This window comes from Peromyscus californicus, unplaced genomic scaffold (genome assembly GCF_007827085.1).
Source record: "Peromyscus californicus insignis strain IS unplaced genomic scaffold, ASM782708v3 Scaffold_6__1_contigs__length_162567912, whole genome shotgun sequence".
In the NCBI taxonomy this organism is placed as follows: Eukaryota; Metazoa; Chordata; class Mammalia; order Rodentia; family Cricetidae; genus Peromyscus; species Peromyscus californicus.
In genome coordinates, this window is record NW_026294584.1 from 37530323 (window position 1) to 37551264 (window position 20942).

A 20942-nucleotide genomic window follows, 5' to 3' on the forward strand; every position below is an offset into this window, starting at 1 on the left:
AGGAAGTGGGACCTGACTGGAGAAAGTAGTTCTCTGTCTCTGTCTCTGTCTCTGTCTCTCTGTCTCTCTCTCTCTCTGTCTCTCTCTCTCTCTCTCTCTCTCTCTCTCTCTCTCTCTCTCTCTCTCTCTTTCTCTCTCACTTTCTCCCTCTCTCTCTCTTTTGCATGCTGGACTAAGGTAAGCAGCAACATCAATAATACATGTCCTCCTCCATGATGTTCTGCTCTCTACAGGCCTCTATAGTAACAGTGCCAACCAAACATGTGATGACACTTCTGAAAACATAATCCAAATACATATCTCCTGATATGATGTGTCTTTCTGAAGTATTTTGTCACAATGATGGGAAGCTAACTAACATAGTTACTAATTGCTTCATCTCCTGTATCTCTGCTTATTCCTCACCACACTTCATACTGCGCCAGCTGGTGATAGTCTGAACAATTGTCAACATTACCCTATGCTGCGTATTACCTTTGTTCTGTTCCTCCCTAGACAGGAAGTCAAACACATGAACAATCCAAGCTTAAGGCTACATTTTCAGTTTAACTTCTTGAGATTACTCATAGGGCTCAATGATTGCTTGTGGTCAGGGCCCAGCAAGAACATTGGTACACAGTTGTGATTTGAATACAAATGTCCCCGATAGACTCACGTTTTCACATTTGGTTCCCAGCTGCTGGCTTTGTTTGAGAAAGTTCCAGGACCTTTAAGAGGAAGAACCTTGCTAGAGGTGGTATCACTGGGAGCACTTTGAAGTTCTATAGCCTGGCCTCACGTCCTATTCTCTTTCTCTGGTTTCTATGTGGGAGTGAAATGTGACCATCCAGCTTCTTGACTACTAGGCTGGCTTCAGACTCTTGCTGCCAGCTGTCCCCACTGTGATCAACTGAACCCCCCTAGAACTGGAAACCAAAATATCTCTTTCTTCCCTAACTTGCTTTGAATCCAGTATTTTATTGCAGCAAGAGAAAAGTAACTAATACACATATTCAAACTGTTTGATTTGAGAAGCATTTAATAAAAGGATTGTCTGAAAAGAGAGGACACTAAGAAAATCAACAGAAGCAAAACATCCTAAAGTTTCTTACAAAAAATGGAAACAGACTTTCAAGTGAAAGATGGAAAAGCAGGAAGGAAATTGAAGGAGAGTTGCACCATGCTGGAGGTAGACCCAATCAAAGCCATGATCTTAAAGAAACACAGCCACTACCAACATACCAAGAAAGAAACAGAATGATCAGGGGAAATAAATATCCTAACTTCTAGTTATCAGACTTTGGATGCCTATTTCTTCTCTCTGTTTACTCCTTGTCATCCATTCCTAGGAGCCAATGTTCTAGCCAACTGCTTCACCAGTGAGTCAAGAGGGCCCATAAAATCCTTCACTCGACCCTATCTGGCTATTTCTCTCTCACTGCCTTCTCAGTTCTTCTCAGAGATGACAAACTCTCTTGAACTATGTTGCAAAAATCTGGTTGTTCCCATTTCTCTGTAAACCTGCATGTGTCCATGATAAATTGTTCCCATGATATCCAAAGATCAGTCTGGTTCTATTCTAGTCTTAACTGGAATCTTTTTGTTATGGAAGTTCTCAAGCTGTCTGGACTATTAATCAACAGGGAAATAGTACTATAGAATTCTCTTCTAAATGTTTGGTTCCTTAATGACAATTGACAAGTGCCATGTTCTTGCTATGTAAGGAAAACTGTAGATATGCTAGATATAGGTTGCTAAAATATCAAATATTTATGTGGAACAAATATTTATAATGAAGTTATTAATCTCTAAGATTGAAAGGACAACATAATTTACAAAAGATTAGAATGAAATACATGTCTTTTATGATTCTGTGATGTAAGTGAAATACTGCTATCTGATTCTACCCTCACTTTTGGTTTTTTTCTTCCTCAATGTTTTCCATTTAGTCCTCCATATCTGGTTACCCACTATCTACCCTGTCCTTTACTCTAAAGCCATGTGAACTTTGAGTCTCTGTTTCTTTCCTTTTGAGATTTTTCCCATTAGAAAAGGCAACTGGAACAAAGCAGAAGTGTGAAATTGAGGGTTTATTTTCTGATTCTTGAGATCATCTTGGGTTGGTTGATCCTCTCAGTGATCTACTTATCTCTTTTCCACTCTGTCTGGGTTCCCTGGCTTCTCCCTCCCCAAGTACACTGGGGACTGTGGGATAGATTCAGTATGTCTGGATCTGGCCCTGGACTCTGGTACTGTTCCTTCTGTTTCCCTGCATCATGTATGTCTTAGAACAGGTCCTTTTGCAAATAAACTCTTTTAAAATCATGCTATTTTGGGTGTGCCATCTCTGGATGCGTTGGCACTCATCACATATTCCAGAGAGATAAAGAGCCAAGGTTATTGTTGAGTTTATTGAGAAGTAGGTTGACAGTTGATTTGATCAAGTTTATACTTCTTACCGAATTTCAACATTGCCCCACAGGAAGTCTCCTCCATAAATAACATTTCCACTGTTTGCCTTGTTTCATGGCATGTAATGCAGATTTTTTGTTTGTTACATTTTCTTTTCTTGGATTATGCAATTAAAAAGCAAAAGTAGACAATAAAAGTAAAAAATTCCAAATACTTATATCAAAATACAGGTATGTATAGAGAATAATTACACTCATAAAATATATGTTAAATGAACTATTTTCATTGAAACTTAAGCCAAGGTTTTGTTTGGCTGTTGTATTTTGACTGTAAATACTAATCACACAACAATAGTTCATGTATATAGATTTTTTCTAGTCATATATGAATAAAACAAATACAAATGGAAATATAAAAGTGGTTCCCATATTACATGACCTCTGTATTACTCTCTTAGTAGAGAACAAAAATGCTCATCATCAGGCTGGTATTCCTGAACCTCCTAAGGTCGAGTCCCATGGGGTTCTATAATTTTAGGTGGTTTATCTGTGCAGTATTTACTTCTGATATCATCTACTTCCCCATCTTGAAGCATAAGTGAAGCAAGCATTGGAATCTGTGAAAAATAGTTTTTAGCCAGGATATGCTTGTGCTTGATCTTGTGAATAAAAAGGCGTCCATACCCCTGCAAATAAAAGAAAATAAAATTCTATGGAAATCCATACATACATATTTTGCCAGATGAAACATGACCATGTCTTAGTAACTTGGCTTTATTATTTATTGAGTATCAGTTTATTTAACCTAGGATACATTTTTTTCTCACTATGTCTCTTACCTTTCAGAGCTTAGTTCTTGTGGTGCTTTGATGTAAAATCTACCAAGAGTCTCTCTCTCTCTCTCTCTCTCTCTCTCTCTCTCTCTCTCTCTCTCTCTCTCTCTCTCTCAAGTCCAAACTACTGTTATTAATTCTATACTCTTTCTCCCCTCCGTCTGTATATATAGTAGTTACCTGATGTGGGGTAGAATGTACCAGGTTTCTGTGTTTTATTCCAGTGACATGTAACAAGTGACAAACTTACATATACATACATTTGAACAAAGCTTACAGGAAAGCCTTTTACAGTGATGTCTCAGAAAGACTCACGGATCAAGCAACTTGACACTTTTGCCATACCTGGGCAGTAGATACAACACTGATGGAGTGACCATCTTTCACTGTGAATCCATATGCATGAGGGGGAAAGCCAGAAGTTAGAGGAAGCTGATGGAAAGGCTGGAGGACCTGAGTTTCTGAAAACACTGTGGAGACACCATCCTAGCTGGGCACTGCCAGCCCAGCCTTCTTGTTACATAAGGAAAACCCTGATTTGATTAAGTGATGGCACATTTGCTCACTCTCTTATTATAGTTGATAAGAGAGTTATCAACCCAAACAATGAAAAATTATGTTCATTTCATTTCTTTGTTGTTGTTTTTTTCTTCTAGCCACTTTACACAGTATTTAGCACATCCAAAGTAAGTTCTGGCTAAATTAATAAATATCAGCTATTCTGTTCAATGTTCGCAATCACATGTCTGTTCACCCAATCACAATGCTACCTATATCTCCTTTAAATTTTGTGTTCTGAGAGTAAGACATTCTGCACTGCAGAACCTTTATAAGGGCAACCAGGAAAATCAAAGAAAGCCCTGAGAACAAGAAAGTGTGCAGTAGAAATAGCCTGGCTCACAGTGCTTTCATAGACACAGTTATTACCCAAAGTAACCAAGGCTAGACACCAAGTGGAGATCGTTTAGTGGCCTATTCATTTCCAAAACTTCACTAGAGTGAGACAGCCTCATCTCCTTGCTATAGATGAGAAAATGAGAGCACTAAAGCACTAATAAATGTGGCCAATCCTACTTCATGAGGTCAGAGCAACTTCCACTCTTTTTGCTAACTCTACATCTTTAGCCAATCTTCTCAAATTTCATAATGCAAAGAGAGTAAGTCTTCGTGTGCACAGCTTGACAGTGATGAAGACTGGAAAGAAACATAGTAGATGATTTTTAGTGAGTCACTGGCCCGACTTGAGCCAGTTTGCATGCTATGAGAGAGAGCTTAGTCCTCCTCACTCTGCCCTCTCAGAAGAGAGTCCTTCTCCTCTGCCTCACTGCAAGGAACAGAGATAACTTTATACTTAGTGGTGGTGGTGGTGGCAGCACACAGGGTGGGGGTTGTTATGGTGTTAGGTTGTTATGGTGGTGGTGGTGGTTGCTGTTTTGTGGTTGTGTTTGTTTCTTTGTTCTGTTTCTTATCGCTTCAGGGAAAACAGGTGTCTATATCTTTAAGAGGATTCTGGAAATGCTTTGATTTGCTGCAAAAACTTGAACTGTTCAAGATGGAATGGACAGTAACGTTTGCAGGACGGTGCAAACTGGGTGGGGGGGGGCTTAGAGAGAGACAAAGGCTTGGTGTTAGAGCGAGAGCCTCTGCTCCACTTGCAGAATTCAGAATGACAGGTGTCCTGGGATTAGAAATGCTCCTGAATGGAACATTAAATTTGAGACTTCGGTGATTTGATTAGGTACACAAAGGAGTTGTGTGGATTAATTGAAGAAGAACCGGAATATCAGCTTTGGGAATGAATTTTCAGTTTCATCGTGGGTCCTAGATGAAATGATATTGCTAGTATTGGCTGTGCTTCCAGCGATTAAATATTTATGAAGCAGCTTAGTTTACTAAATATAACATTTAACACAGCTTCAATTTCATTCTGCCCTTTCTTTCAATCCCTAGAGTGAAGTTTTTCATAGCCTGGCTTCTTAGAACTCAAAAATTATTGGAAAAGGCTGAAATTATAACGAGTTTCCTCTCCTTATATAATTCCCTGAACCTTCCGTTAAAACAAACAAACAACAAGCAGCAGCAGCATCTTGGGACAGCACCGTTCAGAACGGCTGCACTGGATGTCACTGCTCTGTTCTCCTTTAGCTGCACCTTGTGTGTCGGGTTAAAGGTTCAGCGGTATGACAAACTGGGAGAGAAGTGGGCCAGCTCCTGGGTTTGCACTTGCTGAGTGTAAATGGAGCCCTCCGGGAATGCTCCAAGAGCCCCTCGAGTTGATTCATCAGAACGCATTACAGATTTCATCCTGTAAGGCACTGAAATTAAGTAGCAGGTAAGTTTTGCAAAGCTTTTTCCACTCCGAGTTAGGTGGAAGCAAATGGGAGGACAGAATCTCGTCTCGTTGCTGTAGATCACAAAGTTGTGAATGGAACTGATTGGGCAGTTGAGTACTTTTTCAGGCAGACTCCTGCTGATAAATCAAAGGACAAACTCTGGGTTCCATAATATGTATATATTGATAATAGGCATTATTCATTATACAGATAGTTATTTTGGGCCTTGTGTTTTTAACATGCAAAATAATAAATTTCATCATGACATCTTCAGACAAGAATATCATATACTTGGCTAATGTTCATCCCATCTCTGTTCTTCTCCTCCTCTCTAGCTACTGCTGCCTCCTCCCCTCCCCCCAAATAGTCCCTCTTCTACTTTTATGTGGTTTTTACTTTCAAATTTTAGATTTCATATGTAGAAGAAAACATGTGCTATTTTTCTTTCCTTTAACACTATGTTCTGAATAAAATTAAAACACACAACACAAACGCATGTATATCCGTTCATCAGCCGATTGGACCAATGTTAATTCCATATCTTGTCTGTGGTGAATAGTGCCATAGAAAAATTGTATACAGGTCTCTCTGTTGTAGTCAGACTTAGATTCAGGAGTATCAGAGCTGCATCATATAGTAGTTCTATTTCTAGGATGTGAGGATTTCCATACTGATTTCCATAGTGGACGCACCCAGTTGACATTCCCCCAGCTGTGTCCCCTACACCTTGGTCAAGAGTTATTCAACAAATACTTATTAAACTCCTGGTCTTCAACAGGTATTATTATAGGCACTAAAGGAATAGAAAGACATAAGTCAAACAAAGTCCTTCACAAAACTCGCTGTGAAATGAATGTGCTTGAACTTGTTAGAAGAGAGTAAGATAATGTTAGATGCTTGTATGTTCAAGTCTCTCATCCTTACCCCAACATACCTTAACTTTCTTTGAATTTTCACACCTGCAGCACACACCATCCACATGTTTTGCTATTGTCACCTTATATATGGGTCTCTTGATTCAACAGAAACTCTTCAGACAGTCATTGGGTATATTAGAGGGCATTCAAAATGCCTGTTATAACCAATTGGCTGAACTAAAATTTCAGAGTCCAGCATCTTACCTGCTCAATACTCTGTAGCTTGAGATGAGCTACCCCTTCATCCTTGGTGAGAAGAATGCAGTTCCAGGGAGACCATTCCACGTTCTTATCCCACCTGACCATGACCAGGTCATTGAGATCATCCCAGGCACTGAGGATGGACTGGGATGCCCAGATGTTCTCTGTCAAGTACTTAATATCTTGGAGCTACACGCCAAAATAAGTTTGAACAGTAATGTTATTTTCTTCTAAATAAATGGTTTAAATATCATCATATTAATTGGGAAAACAATTAAATCATGTTGAATGAATGTTTAAAGGGGAACATCATTCAAAAGACTTTCCTTTCTTGTGCCACAGCCCAAACTTTGTCATCTTTCAACATCACCCACATGAAATACGCTATCAGACATCTCATTCTCTGGCTGAGTGCCAGTCTCCTGTAGCTGGCATACTCTGCCATCCTTGCTGTCATTCCTTTTAAACATCTGCCTTCTTTTCTAGGACGTGATGTCTGATTTACCAGTGAATTTTCAGAACGTAGCATAGAACTTAAATATCAAGAGCACATCTGTGCATGAAACTCAGGAATGCAATGGCTGTCTGCTTTAGGAAATCCTAAGTAATGTTTCCCAGACAAAACCATGTTCAAATGTGTTGAACTTCGTGTCAAGACAGCCCCTGAGAAGACAACCTCTCTGCCTGGTACGTTTCATGATTGGCATCCTCTACAGGTCATACCTGCATGAGGAAAGCGATCTGAGAGTCATCCCCATAATCAGCTTCTGAGTAGTAGAGCCGCTGAAGTAAACACTTGTACTTCAAAAACGACTCCCGTTTTTGAGTCTCATTCTCAAGGTTCACACAGTGTCGGCAGCGGTACACACGATGTGAGGTGGGTGACACAGAAAATTCCACAGAAGGCAAATACAACTGGCAACTGTGGCAAAAATAAATCTTATCGTAAAACTTCAGTGGGTCTTGAGGGACCTAAATAGAAAAAAAAAAAAAAAAAAAGATGATGAAAATCTAAGCCACATACTAAACAGAAACACTGAGACACTGAGGACTGCTTAGAATTAAATTCTAAAATTGGTTACTTAAAAAGTCTATTTTCCTTTTAACTGCCTATTCTGTATAAGACTTAAATTCCAAGCAAGAATCATTTTTCTGACTAAAGTATTAAAAATCTGTGTTACTCTCCCACCCCTGGATAGACGATGGCAGAGTATTTAGAAAATCAAAGTACTGGCGGGCAGTGGTGGCGCACACCTTTAATCCCAGCACTTGGGAGGCTAGTCTATTACTAGGAACAAGGAACGGCTATCTGCACTCAGTGATCTCATTGGATATTATACTGAAAGTTGTTTCCTGCATGATGAGGAAGGGAAATCAATCGATTCAGGAGGAAGAGGCAGTGGGTAACGGTGACCTCCTTGCTGTTGACCTAAGAGCTTTGCAAACGCTGTCTGACTGTCTTTTCGTCTGCAATGCTTCAGTGAGAAATCTACTGCCATCCTTATTTTTGTCCTACTGTATACAAGTTGCTGTTTCTCCCTGGCCACTGGTGTGGTTGGTGTCCTTTTCTCTGTTCCTTGCACTTCATGCAGGGAATATATTACAAATTCTCAAAATTTGACACAGAAAATATATAATCCAATTAAAACAAGGGGGTGGTAAAAGGTAGATGAAGGAATTTCACCAAATGCATGTGCATGACAAATGAGTATATGAGAAGAGGTGTAAAATTATTAGTTATTAAGAAAATATACATTAAAATATGAGATACCACTATACATCTGGTTAGAATTTCCTAAATGAAAAACTACTAACACCAAGCACTGATGAGGATGCCAAGTAGCTGTGAATACCTGTTGTTACTGTTTTTTCACTCTATACTCTTTTGGGGGCCCACCACCCAGCTCCCAAATAAATCCTACATGAAGGCTTATTCTTAATTATAAATGCTTGACCTTAGGTTGGCTTGTTCCTTGTCAGTTTTTCCTAAATTATCCCATCTATCTTTTACCTTGTACTTTTCCTTCCTATTCCTGTATAGCCTTGTTTCTTACTCCGTGGCTGGCTGTGTAGCTGGGTAGCTGCTCCCTGAAGTCCTCCTCCTTCTCTGGCTACTTCTTCCTCCTCTCCCAGGTCTCTCCTTCTATTTATTCTCTCTGCCTGCCAGCCCCGCCTATCCTTTCTCCTGCCTTGCTATTGGCTGTTCAGCTCTTCATTAGACCATCAGGTGTTGTATACAGGCACAGTAACACAGCTTCACAGAGTTAAACAAACGCAACATAGACAAGGGTAACACATCTTAAAATAATATTCTACAACAAATCTCTACTACAAGAAGTGCTTCCTGGTACTGATCATATAGGTAAAAAGTTTAATAATCTCTCTTAAGGGCAAAAATGCATTTAACCATGTGGCTGAACACCACCACCTGGCATTTAACCCCAAACCAATCAATTTATATCAGAATTATAATCGAGTATGTAGAGTGACTTTATTCATAAAATCCCTATGCTAACGAACTCAGACTTCCTATAACTGTGAAATGATAAGAATAAAACTCCTGCATCTCTTAACTATATATTAGGTTTTGAACTGTAACAACAAACTACTGATACATCAAAGCATGAGTGAATCTCAAATGCAATGAGTGGAATGAAGTCTATATCATAAGATTTCATGTGATTCATGATAGAATTATTCCATTTATATGACATTCTGGAATAAATTAAACTATCAAAATACAACATAGGTCAGCATTTACCAAAATTTGTTTAAGAGCTGATATCAGGGCTGTCTATGAGGAGTAAGTTTTATCTGGACTGTACTATTAGCTACATGACTTTATGTATTGCCGAAACTTACCTGAGTGAACTTTTATGAAGGAAAATTCAAAAGCAGTGATATTGCTGTGGAATAATCCTTTCATACACTGTGAAGATTTGTCACTGTGATTGGTTTAATAAACAAGCTGACTAGCCAATAGCTGAACAGGATAAAGTTAGGAGAGAAAGCCAAACTGAGAATGATGGGGAGAAGAAGGGTGGAGTCAAGGGAAACCAGCCAAACACAGAGGGAACAGGAAATGAATGTGCCATGCTAGTAAAGGTACCGCCACATGACAGAGCATGCAAAAGGAATATGGGTTAACGAAAAATGTAAGCACTAGTTAGTACTAAGCCTGAGCTATTGGCCAAGCATATAATTACTATAAGCTTTTGTGTGTTTATTTGGGACCGGACAGTCAGGACAGAAAACTCTGCCTCTGTTTACATGATATAGAATTATGTAATGGTACAATGTATCAAATTCTCTTACTATAGTGCTACAAATCTATAAAAACAAAAGGAAGCTAGCTTAGACAAATTAAAAATGAACTGAAGTAATACAATGGGAAACTTTTCCTCCAGTCTTTTGAACAGCATAATCATTTTCTAATTAATTAAATAGAATATGAACAGTAAGCACATTTTGTTTTTCTAAATTTTTGTCTACATTTTGATAATTCTAAAAAAAAAAAAAAATCCTACAACTATTAGTGAAACTTCCCAATTTCCTGAAGTGTGTTAAGTAGTTTTGTAAGGAAATAATGAGGTATACATATCCTCCAGAAACATCATGATACTGGAGTGGGAAGACATGATTTAACTCAGCTATAAGATCCACTTGGAGTTCTTCAGGCTGTTTTCATGGATCCGGTCACTGATACTTACGCTTGCATGCTAAGTGCTTAAAGAAGACAGGCAAGACTCAAAAGGAGGATTTTAGTGGAAAGGCCAACTCTCTCTGAGGCCTCATGAGAGAGAGAAGGAGCTAGAGTTTAGTTTTTGAAAATGAATAGGAGTTGGCTGGAGCAAACAGAACACAGCATTGCAGGTGGGAGCCAAAGGAAGGGGTGTGAGAGATCATGGTGTCGACACCACTACTCGACAACTGGAAATTCAATTCAGCTCTTAGAAAGGAATTCAAGGCTGAAAATTCATATGCAGAAGAGGTTAATGGGAAAGTTTAGTCTATCAACGTTAATAAATCCAGAGGTCTCAACGAGTGGATGGTCTTGCTTAGATTTGTAGTAAAGCAAAGTAGCAAACTTTGAATATCTTTCAATTAACAATATTACATTGGAATTTTGAAAACAAGTACAGTAAGGAGAGTACCTTAAGGTATCTTGCAACTTCAGGATTAAACAGAGGTGTTTTGATATAGTGAAAAAAGAGTGTCGTAATTCTTTTTCTGAGTCCTTCAAGATTATGAGGTTTGACTCCTCTCATCATGAGGTCAACTTCTCTGTCAATCAATTCTAAGATTTCTTGGGTCAGTTTACATTCATGTTCCTACACAAAACAGAAGTACTCAGTATAATTATTTTAAATCACTATTTTTGAAATTACCACTCAAAACAAACTAGAATCCAAGTTCCAAAACAGGAGTAAAATTTGGTACAGCCAAGTGGAGACCAAATAAGCATTAAATAGTTGGCTTGATAATGTATAACTTAAAACCCAGCAATTCTTTAAGTAGGTGCTTTAGAGAAATGTATCTAAAAAGCTATTGTTCACAGTACCCAATAGTTAGAAACAACTAAATACTCACAAGCAAATTGAATAGATAAATAAATCATAGTTTACCAATACAATGGACTTTATGGAAATGAGTAAACAATATGATAGCTGTAAATCTTAATGCTTAAATCCTATGAAGTCAGCAAAGTGAACCAGATACAAACTGTTACATGCAGTGTAATTTCACTAAAGGTCAAAAGTAAAAACATTGAAACAAATTATTTATAGGCTTGTACAGAGGAAGCAAAATCATTAAGAAAAAAACAAAGAAAAGATGCCCAACAAAGATATTGCCCATTGGTGATTACTTTAAGGACACAAAAGGGTGTCTAAGAAGAGGAAAGAAATGGGCACAGAGGGGTGCAGAAGGGTGCAAAGGGGTGTAAAATACTTAGGTTAGCAACGTTGGAATGCCAAGATAACATTGCTAAACTATTTATCTATTTTCCACATGCCCATTTTATCATCCGACACTTTTTAGTAAAGTACTGAAACTGAGTAGTTTGAACAAGAAAACTTCAGGTAAGAGTTAAGGGCTTAGGACTCTAGCTATAAGCAGTGACACAGAGGTAAGTCCATCTCACTATCCGGGGAAAACCGGATGGTACACAGTTTCTGTGGGGAAGACCAAGGGTAAACAGAGTAATTGTAAAACAACGCTTTTTCATACTTTTTCTAGATACTCAGTAAAATTGGTAAATTGGAAAGTTGAAAGCAGTGGTGCCTCACCCTAGAAGCATTTTAGAAGGGCCTTGGAGAAATCTGAATAGAATTTCACTAATATGGCTTTCGTGTCTAAGGATCTAATTTAGCTTCTCTGAAATGGTGTCTAGACCTTATTCTTACTCATGTAGTCACAGACTTATGATCAATCTCTCTGTCTCTCTTTGTTTCTCTCTGTGTCTGTCTGTCTGTCTGTCTGTCTCTCTCTCTCTCTCTCTCTCTCTCTCTGTCTCACTTACTCCCTTCCCTCCCTCCTCGTGTGTGTGTGTGTGTGTGTGTGTGTGTGTGTGTGTGTGTGTGTGTGTGTGTGTGTGTCTGTCTGTCTGTCTCTGAAACTCTAAGTGATTACAGTGTATACTTAGGTTTAAAATTTATTGGTCTTTACACATTTAGCACATATTTGAGTAGACAGATGTACATATACATATACAAATAGTTTATTTAAGGTTGTATTAAGTCAATAGAGTCAGAATTTGAGTTATGTTTACACCTTTATCTTTCTTCAAAATACTGTTAAATAATTTTCATCCAAATAGTTTAGTTTAAACAAATTCAGGCACATGTATCATCTTTGGAATTCATTCCTGGCCTCTTTAATTGACTGGGAACTGGTCCTACTTAACAGGTAGGAGGATTCCCTACAAGTGGCCTCTCTTTCTCTCTTTGCCAATCTGGTCTTTTCATGACCCTCTAGAAACATCCTTATTTCTTGCCTCTCACCTTTGCTTCTCTTTTGCTATCTATGGAGGTTTCTGCCAAGGCTGTTTACAACATGAGCATCTTTGCAAAGGTAGCCCAGAGAAAAGGTAGCCCATGCCTCTGCTCTCCCAAAAGGCAGAAATACACAAAACCTATGAGCCAATTACCTACCTCCGTAGTGTGTCGTAAGACCCTTGTGTGTTGGGGTTCTGATTTTTTTTCAACCGAAGAGCTCTATGTAGTTAAGGGATAAAGAACCTACCTGGGGTATCTACCTTACGATTATCTATCTTACCTTACGATTGCAAAATTCTCAGGCTTGTCATCAGTGGTTTGATTAGATGGAGTTAAATACAGCCAGTATTTTTCCAGTTGCTATTTTTAGTGAAACTGATTTTTATTGAGATGTCTATATGTACTTGCTTGAAACTGTGAGCCACATTGATGGCAAAACTGACTGACCACACAGTTATTCAATCCATCACTTACGTCCAAACTTTAATTCATCCATATAGATGATCACTCACAAACAACTGATGGCACATTATGTCACAAAGGAAGAAGCTGCCATGAACTTACCTTCAAGAACTCAAAACACAACTTAGAAACCAAACATTGTAGCTGAAATCCCTCATTTAATTTCCCAGCAATTCCAATAATTTATGCCCAAGATTACTTTCATTCTGAGCTGTCAAATGCAAGAGTACTACTGGTTCTAGTGATACTGGAATGCCTCCCTTTAGGAATATGGAAAGCGTATACCTTGTGGCAAAGGGAGTGCCGGCTTCCCAGAACAACCCTCCCCCCCCCCCCACATCGGGACTAAAGCACTGCTAGTTGTAGCATGTGGCAGATAGCAATTCTTCACTAATCTCTCTCTCTCTCTCTCTCTCTCTCTCTCTCTCTCTCTCTCTCTCTCCCCTCCCTCTTCCACATCCCCCTTCTCTCTCCCTCTCTCTCTCCCCTCCCTCCCCCACATTCCCCCTCTCTCTCCCTCTCTCTCTCCCCTCCCTCTCCCACATCCCCCCCTCTCTCCTTGGATTGCCCACTTCTGAAGCACCGCCATCTTGGCTGAAGATAACTACTATATTAACCCAAAATCCAGCCTTTCCCAAAGGCCTGGTGTCAAGTGTCATCTCAGGGACATTCTGAATCAAATAACTAATCAACTGGGGAGGGGGAAAAGCCCCAGGATTTCCATGTGAATCAGGAGTAAATGGGAATAAAAAGCAAATGGATCTCTGGCCTAGGTCGTGCTCACAAAAGAGATACAGCAGGATCAGAGAGAATGTCAGAGTTTATTAATCTGTTCTGTGATTATGTATTTGGAATGGAATATGCTGGAGTTGGCAGGGCCTCCTTTGCTGTATTACCTTGAGCTGTGAGGTTGTGTAACCAGGAAGACAACCTGGAAGCTGCTGAAACTGCCCTCTGGGGTTGGGGGAGGAGCATGGGCATGGACAGGGCTCCTGTGCCTTAAACTTTGGGCAATTCAAGTTTAGAGGTCCTAATTCCGAAGTGAAAAAAAATGCTTCCAGTAGAGGATACACTACTCCTTTGAGCTGTGACTAATCCTTGTCAAATCAGATCTGGAGAGAACAGTGCCCACCATATCCTTAGAGAGGTAACTGACTCTGATTTTCAAAAGACATGGAAGGTGTTATTACCCCCTGGGGATAAGGACTCACGTGTTTGGTACTCAGGTCTAGGCATCTCCTGGTAAACACTTAGATGATTTGAGAGAAGAGCACATTGCCCTGTAGTCTAGAGCTCTTAAGCCCCACGGACAGGAAGGTTGTGAAACTCTCAGTGCTAATCCAGGGTGAGGAAACATTAAAATGAATAGCAGAGGAGAAACAGGGGATTCTGATGTGGCCTTGATGCCTATAAATACAAGAGGGTCTGTACTTTGCTCATTAACCTCACTACTGTAATTCCATTCAGGAAAAAAAAAAAAATCTATCCAAATCGGAGGAACTGTTCGCCAAGTAAGTAGATCCAAGCAGCAGCTGCCAGTGTTCTGTAGCCGGACTGGAAGCTCTCACTCGCCCCCTCCTGGTGAGTCATGGGAAGACACCCCTCAACTCAGTCAGTTGGTGAGTGCCGCTTCCACAGACATCCTTAGTTTGTCAGGGCAAACTCACACCCTTAACTCAGGGAACAGTCCTGCCCCTTCCTCTGACACGGGGCAAATCCTCACGGCAGCCCCAGCTTCAAAGTCCTGGTGAAGCTGACGCGATTGCGCGGACTTGTAGTGTCCGAATGATCCTGGAGCTTTCCTCTTCTGAGCACGAACATTTTTCCTACCTACTTTCTGTATTCCAGCATGCCCGGGGAAACTTCTGAACTCAAACCCTTCTCGGAGTCTATTTCTGGAGGAAACCTGACCCGTGACATCCACTATCTAATTTTCATTTAAAAGCAGAAAATTAATCATTTGTGAGGGGGGAAAGGCAAACATACTTACATCGATATGGCTTTACAACGGCAAAAAACAGGGCATCTAGATGGCTCAGTGGATAAGAACATTTGGAATGCAACCCTGATGGCCTGACTTCCATCTATCCAACTCAGAGGAAGGAAGGAGAAAACCAGTCCTGAAAATTATCTTGTGACCTCTACGTGTGCACTGTGACACACATGCACACACACACACACACACACACACACACACACACAAATAATAAAAATAGATAAAATAAAATTTGTAATGACTATGAACAGCTTTTCATTGAAAACTGTCCCAAATGTAGACAACAATTGCTGTTTTTTAATTCCATTTTTAAAATAGTGGCTTACATGGCTTCTATTATTTTTAAAATCATATACTTACGTGGCTATATAAAGTTGAATTTGCATTTGAATATACTATATTTACATTTTACTGTGTCATCAGAAAACATGTATGTAATGTTTGCAAGACTGCAAGTCAGACCCACAGCTTTGTGCATGATTTTCATCAACATAAACTTTGAGAGGTTTTAGTTAAATATTAATTCATAAACCATATCTATCGCCAAATTTACCAAAATAACTTAGTTGTTTATACAGTTTCACATATGCAAGCATGTATTAATCACTTTATAATTACTTAAAGAAACAGAATATGTGAACTCCAGTATCCAGCTGATCTTTTTATTGACAGTGACCTTGACTACAAACCTAAGAGAGACAGTCGACATACCTTCACGGTGTGCTTGAGCGTCAGGAGGATGTCCAGCCTTTCATCCTGAGAGAGGTCTCTCAGCATGACACACTTGTAGATGCTTTGCAGCTCTCTGGCTCTTAGAGTGAACTGTGTGTCCATTTCAATGATTTTGCCATCAGGGTTTCTCCAGGTCTTTGGAGCTGAACACTTGAAAATAATATTATTGTTGCAAATATAGTTAATTAGAGACTGAAGATAATAATTTTGTCCCATCCACTAGAAATCTGTCTTAAGTCCTAACTAAACGCATTACTAAAATTCAAGGAAGATAATTGAAGACTTTCTAGACTATGGAAAAGTAAAATATTTATTTTTCCATTTATTCATCTTTGATGAACTGTAGATTGAACTTAGGGCTTCTGAGATGCTAGGTAAGGACTCTACCATTGAGGTCTAAACTCACAGAGCTCTTGATTAAGCCATTTTACTATGGGCTGAAGAGAGTGTGTACTGCTCTTACAGAGCCTGCTCTGTTCCTAGCACCCTTGTCAGGGAGGAGAAAAAAAGACAGATTAAGACATTGTTGGACTCCACTGAACATATCATGTAAGCAAGTGATGATTCCTTGGGGATGGTGAATCCAAGTCTGATGATTCCTGGAAAGATGGCTCACTGGTTAGGCATGCTCACAGCTATTACAGAGGTCCCAGGTCATATAAGTCCCTGTTCACACATGGTACACATAGACTCGAGCATATAAACATATTGAAAAATTAAATCTTTTAAAGGCATTTAAAGATACCTCTGCAACACAGGTGGCCGCATCTGTCAGCCTTATAAAGACAATTAAAGGGTGGGAGAGTAGACATTTGTTCAGTCTGCAGAAGGGAAAACATATCTCCAAGATTGAGAGTTAGGGACTGATTTATATTACTTGGCATGGTGAGTGGCTATATTTATATTAAGAATTATTCATTGACTCCATAGGGAGAACAGCATACATTTAGCATGTGTTTTATTATTATCTGCCTAGCTCTGTATTGACTATGTATTCATGTGTCTTGGTTATGTGCCTTGCTGATTAAAGACAAATTTCATAGAGCAGCTATGGTTGGTAATCCTCAATATTTGAAGACCTACAGATATCTCAGAAAGGGGCTGTGTGAGTTATGTCTTAGTATCTTACATAAAATAAGTCTGCATCAAGTTCAAAGTTCTTCACAAAGCAGGTTTCCACAGTGAAACAGTTCTACAGTTGACCCTCTACATCTGTATGTTCTGCCTCCTCAAATTCAACTAACCCAGGTCAAAAAAATACTTCTAAGAGAATTGTGTCCAGCTGAACATGATGCCACATGTCACAATCCCAGCACTCGGGAGGCGGAGGCCAGAGGAACAAGAGCTCAAGACCAGCTTCTTTCTACACAGTGAGCTGGACAAAAATTCAGTCTCTATATAGAACATATGTTGACCTTTTCATTTCTTGTAATTGCTCCCTAAACAAGTCAGCACAATAAAAAATATTTACGTAGTATTTATTATATTAGGTGTTAGAAATCATCTAGAACTGGGGCTGTAGCTCGGTGGTAGAGTGCTTACCCAGTAAGCATATAGCCCTAATTCCAGTCTGCAGGACTTAAAAAAAAAAAAAGGAATCCGGAGATGACTTAAACTACACAGAGATGTACATATATTATAAGCAAATACAGCGTCCTTTCATACAGGACTGGAGTAACTGTGGATTTTGGTATCCACGGGCTCTGGGAACCAATCTTTTGCACACATGAGGGACAACTATCTTAGCAGTCCTATGATCACTACTACCCAAGTGTTGCCAAGATGTCTCACTTTCTATTGACAAATATGGCATAGAGCACCCCAGCCTAGTGTACCTCCTGAACTGAGGCATGGGAGATCAGGTCCACTTGCCCTAACATTCAGCTAAGGATTCCCAGGCGAAGAAGTCAGAGACAGCATGGTGTCTGAACTGTCTACTGAATGTACCACCAGGATGGCTTTGAAGGATGCCCCACTGTGCTTAGCACTGACCTGTTTCCTCCTACCAAGAGTTTAAAAGCAGAGGACTCAGCTACATATCCCTTGGGAATCATTTGCTATTTGTTTTCTCTTTTACTTTAGAGTAAAAAGCTGCTCTATCTTTTTGCCTGATTATAGTCCTTCAGAAGCAAGCCTGTGTTGATCACAATTGCTGGCTTTTCAGATACTGGATGTTTTTGTAGGCTAGTTAGTCATTGCTTTGAGGTCCTTGTATCCTGATTTATGACATAATTGCAATCATTTAAATCTTAGATGTGGTTTAATTTTCAGTTTAAGAGGAGTTCTCTATGTGTTGGAGCAAATCGTTAGAAACTGCTAGTGATACTAGACTGCACTTAGAATGACAGTTTACAATGAAGTTTTTAGTTATAGCTTCAATTTACCTCCATTGTTTGCATGTTAGATTGAGAAATACAAAGTTATCCCTTACATTTATATTTGATATGTTTTCAAAACAACAGTATCCTTATAGTTATAGCAAAATAAAAGTTGCTTAGAGCTAGTAACCTCCAGTAGAAACTTCAGATTCTCAGTTGAAGTTTTGATTTGGGAATGGCAAGCCGCAGCACTATAACTGGTTTATAATGTCACATCAGAAACAGAATAATAGGTAATATTAACTAGACAGCTGATAGGCTAAAGCTGAGCTGGCTGAAGAGTTACAGAAGTAAAATGGGTTAATAATAAGACACTTTAATTAATGCTGGGCAGTGGTGGCACATGCCTTTAATCCCAGCACTCAGGAGGCAGAGGCAGGCGGATCTCTGTGAGTTCGAGGCCAGCCTGGGCTACAGAGTGAGTTTCAGGAAAGTCACAAAGCTATACAGAGAAACCCTGCCTCGAAAAACCAACAAACAAAAAAGACACTTCAATTGTTATCACTTAGAAATAATGCAATTCTACAACTGAGAGAGCCTTACACTGAGTATTTTGCTCAAGTACAATGATTCTTTCAAAGTTCATTTTAAAAGTTTTAAAGAATACTTACGCTAAATTTCATCTATAATATCCTCAAGTCTAACTAATATCTTAATCTTCATATGCTAATTTCCTCAGCATGACTCTATAAAATGTAATTTCTTTTCTACCATTAGTAAGGACAATATCTTTTACTCTGCAGGCTGGTAATTTATTTCATTTGTAATAATCCTTCTAACAACATGTTTCTGAAATGTCTACTTTATCTAATTTATTGTATGTTGGCAGTTGCTACACTATTTAATTCTACTTGCAAATGAGTGTTGATCACAATTGCTGGCTTTTTATGTCTCTGGTGAATGCAAGATACTACAACAAGGTCTTGGGCTTTTTCAAATGTAGATCCAAATGCTTCTCATCTTTTAACTCCAAAGTCGAGCCTTACATTTTCCAAGAAATGCTCTCTAGTACTGGATGCTGGAATCCATAGCACTGTCTACATTGGAAATCCTTTTGCAATTATAAACACACACACACACACACACACACACACACACACACACACACACGTATATAGTATCTCTATTTCAGTAGCGCATGGCAAAGGAAATTGGATCTCAATCGTTCAATAAGTTTTTATGATTTTAAATTTTGTTTCCTAAAAGGTTATAAAAAGTAAATTTCTCAGGTAATTCTGTATATTTCACAGGGTTTATAGTGCCCATTCATTCATTCAACAAATACTTATGGTGTCTACACTAGTTAGTGCCCTGGACACTGAGTAATAAAGTGCTGTCCTGATTTCAAAAGCTCTCAGATCTCATGGGTTATAAAGGTAAGAAAATAACTAATTAAAGTAGAGAATGAGCATGTTGACAGCTGCAGGTAAACAGGCAAGGATGCACTGTCTATAAAGCACTTGACTCCTAAGAAAAAAGCCATACCTACAATGAAACCAAGAGAATAAACAGGAGTTAGCCAGATTAAAGAGAACTGAATGATATAATCAGAGAATCCTGTGTGTGAAGTCCCAGTTCCCAAGAGCTGGCACCAACAAGATCTTTATATATATGTATATATATATATACATATACATATATATAAAGATCTGTTCAGCAAAGCTGTTTTTATCTTTGGCTGTCCTTCTGCCAACACTGATAACTTCATCTTCAAGTACAAGCTTCTTTGATTTCAAGCCTTACGGTATTTTTTTTTCTTAACTCTGATGAGGGAAAATGTCAACTTTGCTTATTTCTCTTTCCTAGTTCCTTTTTTCTTTGAATGCTTTGACTATAATAAGAGATGTACAACAATCATGTTCTTAAATTGCTTCAGAAATAGAAGCGTAATAAATTCCACTTAGCTGCCAACAAATGAGACAGCAGAGGCTGTGGAACAGAGCAACAGAAGAACAGCAGGACGGAAGGGGAGAGGACAAAAGCCTCGAGAGCAGCAGGCCTCCCTGCGAGGAGAAAATATGGCTGCTCTGGAAGAATAGGCCCTTTCTTCCTCCAGAATTAATTCTCAGGTCCCCAAGGGTACAAATTAAGCATAAAGTTAAGCCCCCCAAAGCCACTGGGTAGTGATCAACCTTTCTTTTATACAGCAAAGGGGTTTTATTCATCCACAGTGACCCCCTGTTAAACGCACAGCTCAGAGAGAGGTAGATGCATTTTCCTATCCCATTAGCTGTAGGCCACCTGAGCATGGAGAAAAAGCATTTACATGGCACAGCTACAAAAATTGCAGTTTTTTTTAGGCCTGTGACTGTGAGAAATGATGTATGAATCAAGGAAATGAATGGCCTCAACTTTAGGGATCATCTCTTAGAGAGATGCAAATGATCTTTTCACATAGCTTGGTAAAATGCACCCAAAACATTAAAACTGGAAACCAACTAGTGGTCTTCCATTTGGACGTCACAACCTGAATTCCTTGACCTCAGTCAACCTGTCAGTTCTTAACGTCTGATAACCTGCAGAAGTCAGGGTTCAAAGTGGTAAATTACAAATTCATTAATGCTTTTAAAAATCTTTAGAGTAGGGGCTGGAGAGATGGCTTAGCAGTGAAGAGCATTGACTGCTCTTCCATAGGACCTGTGTTCAATCCCCAGCACCTACATGGCAGCTCACAACTGTGTGTAATAGCAACTCCAGGAGTTGA

The 20942-nt window shown here is 39.2% G+C and overlaps 1 protein-coding gene across 1 annotated transcript in view; it reads right to left on the reverse strand.

Moving 5' to 3' along the window:
- Positions 1–2371: 2371 nt before the first annotated feature.
- The window catches only part of Iqub (IQ motif and ubiquitin domain containing), a 70184-nt gene continuing 51613 nt past the window's right edge, over positions 2372–20942 (reverse strand). The window contains exons 9-13 of the mRNA XM_052719532.1: positions 15840–16010; positions 10829–11005; positions 7398–7646; positions 6678–6863; positions 2372–3076 (exon numbers count right to left, since the gene is read on the reverse strand). Coding sequence (XP_052575492.1) covers positions 2894–3076; positions 6678–6863; positions 7398–7646; positions 10829–11005; positions 15840–16010 — 966 coding nt within the window. The 3' untranslated portion in view covers positions 2372–2893. The remainder of the gene's footprint in view (positions 3077–6677; positions 6864–7397; positions 7647–10828; positions 11006–15839; positions 16011–20942) is intronic.